The 5,000-nt window shown below is 49.5% G+C and overlaps 1 protein-coding gene across 1 annotated transcript in view; it reads left to right on the forward strand.

Annotated features, from left to right (window-relative positions):
• stxbp5a (syntaxin binding protein 5a (tomosyn)) overlaps window positions 1-5,000 on the forward strand; it is a gene marked incomplete at its 5' end in the record, with an annotated part of 51,671 nt that overhangs the window by 7,248 nt on the left and 39,423 nt on the right. The window contains one exon of the mRNA XM_083688792.1: window positions 3,159-3,293. Within this exon, the coding sequence (XP_083544918.1) occupies window positions 3,159-3,293 (135 nt within the window). The remainder of the gene's footprint in view (window positions 1-3,158; window positions 3,294-5,000) is intronic.

The following is a 5,000-nucleotide window of genomic DNA, read 5'->3' on the forward strand; positions in this document are numbered from 1 at the left end:
TGGAGGGTCCTGGAGAAGCAGGCTGTCTCTGGACCTGGGCTGGTGGGTGGGGTGAGGGGGTAGCAGCAGCTTGGAGGGGGATGCACTGGAAACTACCTCTGTGTCAAAGAAAGAATGACATGTACTTTTCTTTCTTTTTTTTACCTCAGAGTACCTCAAAAGTGTTTTCTGTACTGTTCAGGGTTCAAGGTCAGAGAGAGAGAGGGAGGGAGAGCTAGAGAGAGAGGGAGGGAGAGTTAGAGAGAGAGAGAGAAAGAGAGGGGGAGAGAGAGGGAGGGAGAGGGGGAGAGAGAGGGAGGGAGAGCTAGAGATGGAGAGAGAGAGAGGGAGGGAGAGCTAGAGATGGAGAGAGAGATAGAGAGAGAGAATGTGTGTTCTGTACTGTTCAGGGCTCAAGGTCAAAGTCACTGCAAACCATATAATCTACGATCAAGTGACCTTACCCCCCCCCCCCCCCACCCCATTCCTAACCTCAATAATTAGACTGGATAAATTCTACACATGATCCCAGGATCAGTTGAACTTCGACCTACTTCTCGAAAAAAAGGGGCCGTCCGTGACTTCTGCATGCCCTTACCAAAACATGAACATGAGCAAGTGTCCGTGTGTCATATTTCATGGGCTTTTTTGTAATGTTTACGGAGAGAGAGAGAAATCGGCTTGGCGAATTTGTCGTCTCCACGGGAGTGTGTTACCCCTCGAGGCGCCCGCGTCTCATACATGTGTCGTGACCACTTAGAGCGAGAGTGATCGCTAAGGAGCGTCTTCACTGTGAGATATGTGGGCCACTTATGAAATGTAAAAACCACTCAGGCAAACTCCTGCGCAATTACGGTTCGTACTTTTTGCGTTTTCAATCAGCCCTCTCACCCTGGAGAAGATCTTATGTTGGCTCTGAGTATGTGTGTGTGTGTGTGTGTGTGTGTGTGTGTGTGGTTGGGAGAACACTTGATTAATTATGTTACGCACAACCACACACACATGCGCACGTATGCACACACGTACGTGCACACACGGACGTACACACACACACATAATCACATCTGTTACTGCAGATAGGACTACGGCAAAGCACATTAAATCAATTGCCTCCCACCTCCTGACTCTATGAGACTGCAGCTACCTGTCATGTGAAGCCATGCATGACCTGTATCTGTCTGAGTGTGGGTGTGGGTGTGGGTGTGGGTGCGGGTGTGGGTGTCTACGTGGATTCGATACATGGCGAGCAGCTTGCCGCCTCTCCTCAAACCTATGAATATATTCATGGTGCTGCAGAGCAGTGGAGCGGAGACAGAGACCAGCTCTACCCAGGTGTGTGTCTGTGTGTGTGTGTGTGTGTGCGCGCTGCCATTCACTACTGCCCTGCAGCCAGAGAGAGAGAGAGACACCATGGGAGAGATAAAAATTGAGGGGGAGTGAGAGAGATGGACCATAGAAAGAGAGAGAACGGGGACAACGGAAGGGGGGGGGGGGTGTAGAGGAAGGGAAGAGAGAGAAAGTAGGAAGAAGTAAAGAGAGCGTGTGTGTGTGTGTGTGTGTGTGTGTGTGTGTGTGTGTGTGTGTGTGTGTGTGTGTGTGTGATGATAAATGGCGTGTGAGATATGTGTTGTATGACACATGACTAGGCAGAGAAAGGCAGGAGGTGAGCCGAGTCTCTGGGACATGAGTCATGTCTGCTCTGGGTGCTCTTAGATCTGTCTCTGTACTCAACCTGGCAGAGGGAGGGAGGGAGGAAGAAGGAGAAGGAGAGAGGGGGAGGGAGGGAGGAAGGGGGGGAGGGACAGACAGAGGGAGAGAGAGAGAGAGATGGAGAGACAGAAGAAGAGACATAAGGAGAGACAGGCCATGGTTGATGATTGATGATGTAGGGATGGTAGTGTGAATCTTGTTCGCTTGTCGTGGAAACAACGTTGAAGGACCGACCTATCGGTCCTCATAGAGGGGCTATATGACCTCTAGGAAAAATCCCTTCAATTTCTCCTCTCCTTCCCTTTTCCTTTCCTTCCTGTCCTTTCTTCTTCTCCTCTCCTGAGGGAGTTGTGTGGGTTCTGGTCAGAAGTGCTGTGGTTGTGGGTAGCTGGGTGACCGGGTCGACCTAGGACGGTTCTCTTTTATTCATGAGCAACCATTAACGGGGAGAAGGGGAGTGATTGTTCTCAACCGTTGGTTGCTGATTCCTGGTAGAGATCACTAGTGTGGTTGGATGACCTTGGAGATACCGGTAGAGACCACAGTGGATTTCAATGGTTCTTCTGACTTTGAAACTTCATATGGATGGATGGATGGATGGATGGATGGATGGATGGGTGGATGGATAGATGGATGGATGGATGGATGGATGGACGGATGGATGGATAGACAGATGGACAGATAGACGTTTACGGCACGATAGGACGAACCTATGAGATCTGACATTTAGGGATGCGAGGAACAAGGGAAGGGTTGTTACTGTTAAACTCGGTTGGATGGATGGATGGATGGATGGATGGATGGATGGACGGACGGATGGATGGATGGATGGATGGGCAGATAGAGGAATGAGTGGATGAGTGTATGATGAATGGATTGGAAAAAAGATATGAAGCAAGAAAGAAAGAAAGCAAGAAAGGAGGTAAGAGTGATGTGTTCTGGCCTTCCCCTGCTCCTCACGGATCAGTCCAGTAATCAGGCGGCCTAGCAGATTTGATTTAGACACCTCCACGCTCACCTCTGTCTCCGCCGCTCATCTGTCCTGCTGATGAAACAGCCGCACGCCCAGAGGGCTGCTTTTGTTGAATGCTAATGTGAAATCAACAAGAATGCTAACAGCGCTGTTAGCTTTTTTTGCAGTGGTTTTCGCTGATCTCTTCATGTTGTATTTTGTCTTTCTCTCTCTCTGACACTCTCTTTCTTTTCTTTTTTTTTTTTTATTTCTTTTTTTATTTGAATTCTCTCATTCTCTCTTTTTTAAGTGATAATGTCTCAATAAAGAGCATCAAAGGTCAAAGTCATCTATCTATCTATCTATCTATCTATCTATCTATCTATCTATCTATGTATCTATCTACCTCTTTCTGTTTATCTGTGTGTCTTCCGACCCCTCTCACCTCTCCTCTGTGTCTCTCTGAACTAACTAACCCTCACCTCTCTCCTCTCCTCTCTCTCTCTCTCTCCTCCAGGATAACGTTCTGCCACCTGCCCTTCCAGAGTAAATGGCTGTACATCGGCACAGAAAGAGGAAACATCCACATCGTCAACGTGGAGTCCTTCACCCTCTCAGGCTACGTCATCATGTGGAACAAAGCCATCGAACTGTGAGTGTCGCCCCCCACTGTCTCTCACCCCTGCCATCTGAGCTAGCACCTTGGCTAACGCGGGGATAGCTTTTACCAGTAGCGTATCGCTATAAGATAGCCTAACGTTATAAGATAGCCTTTTGCATGTGTTGTGGCTAGCTTGGAGTAGAAGTGGGAAAGGATGAGATTGATGATTGAAGTCCTGGGAACCTACTGTATGCTTAGCAGTGAGTTAAGAGGACACGGAGGACAGAAAAGACTACTCAAGAGGACATTTGTCTAACCCTAACCCTAACCCTAACCCTAACCCTTTTTTACGCTTCCTATCCTCTTTTTTTTTCATTTGCCGCCACCACCACCCCCTCATTCGCCGTGAAATATTGGATTTACGTGACTAAGAAGGCACCGTAATCCAGGAAATGTCAAAGTCAAAGAAATTGCTGGTTGTGATCTGAACTTTAGTATGTTTTGAGACGGTGTTGTTGTTGTTGTCAAGACGCGTGTTTCTTGAATGTTCCGCAGCGCCTCGTAGTTGTTTATGATACCCTCCATTTTGCTGCCGCTGTAGAGCCCTTGAATAATTCACTCCAACGTTTTGTTGCGCGTATTCCCACTCTTCTCTCTGCTGTCTCTCTCTCTCTCTCTCTCTCTCTCTCTCTCTCTCTCTCTCTCTCTCTCTCTGGAGCTGCTGTAGAGAGGGGCGGAACAGGTGTCTAGCGAGATCAGTGTGTACAGTAGCACACACACACAGACGTCCTGTCTCGACAGGGCGGAGAAGAGGAGGAGGAGGAGGAGAAGAAGTGGGTGCAGAGAGGGGTGTGGGATGGGTAAGACAGGAGAGAGGGCCCCCAGGGAGGGGAAGGGGGGCAAAGAGAGAGAAAGGAATGAGGGAGAGAGGGAGGAGGGGAAAGGGAGAGGGGAGAAAGATACGGGGAGAGGAGGGAAAAGAGGGAGAAAAGGAACAAAGGCCTTTGATGGAGGGGTTTTAGGGAAGGAAGGAGGGAGGGAGGGAGGGAGGGAGGGAGAGAGTGTGGTAAGATAGTGGAGTAGACTGGATGGAGTCTCGGAGAACGTGACCCTGACACTCCTAGAGCTGCTATTGGTGTTCTCCGACAGGAGCGTCAACAGTGTCTACACGCCCTGTTTGCACACCCTGTCCTCTCTTCCTCTCACCTCTCACCTCCTCCTCCTCTTCTCCTCTCACCTTCCCTCTCTCCATTTTACACACACAGCCTTCCTCTCCTCTCCTCCTCCTCACCTCCTCCTCCTCTTCTCCTCTCACCTTCCCTCTCTCCATTTTACACACACAGCCTTCCTCTCCTCTCCTCCTCCTCACCTCCTCCTCCTCTTCTCCTCTCACCTCCCCTCTCTCCATTTTAGAGAGAATCAGCATACACAGTCTTCCTCTTCCCTCCTCCTCCTCTTCGCCTCTCCTTCCCTCTCTCCATCTCAGCCCTACTGAACACACACCGTTTTCCTCTTCCCTCCTCCTCCTCCTCCTCGTCTACATTCCCCCTTTTACCTTCGCTCTCTCCATCTCTCAGAACTCTCAATCTCATCTACTGCCACTGTTTCTCTCTCCAACTTTCTTCTTTGAAAGAATGCACAGCTGGTACTGCACCCTCAAGCCTTCCACTCTTGCCCTTTCTTGAAGAGACTTTAGGGAGAGTCCTTAATGAGTGGGGCCCTCCTAAGCATCCCACTTTGCATTTACCCACAGGTCCA

Source organism: Argentina silus (assembly GCF_951799395.1).
Source record: "Argentina silus genome assembly, chromosome: 17".
In the NCBI taxonomy this organism is placed as follows: domain Eukaryota; kingdom Metazoa; phylum Chordata; class Actinopteri; order Argentiniformes; family Argentinidae; genus Argentina; species Argentina silus.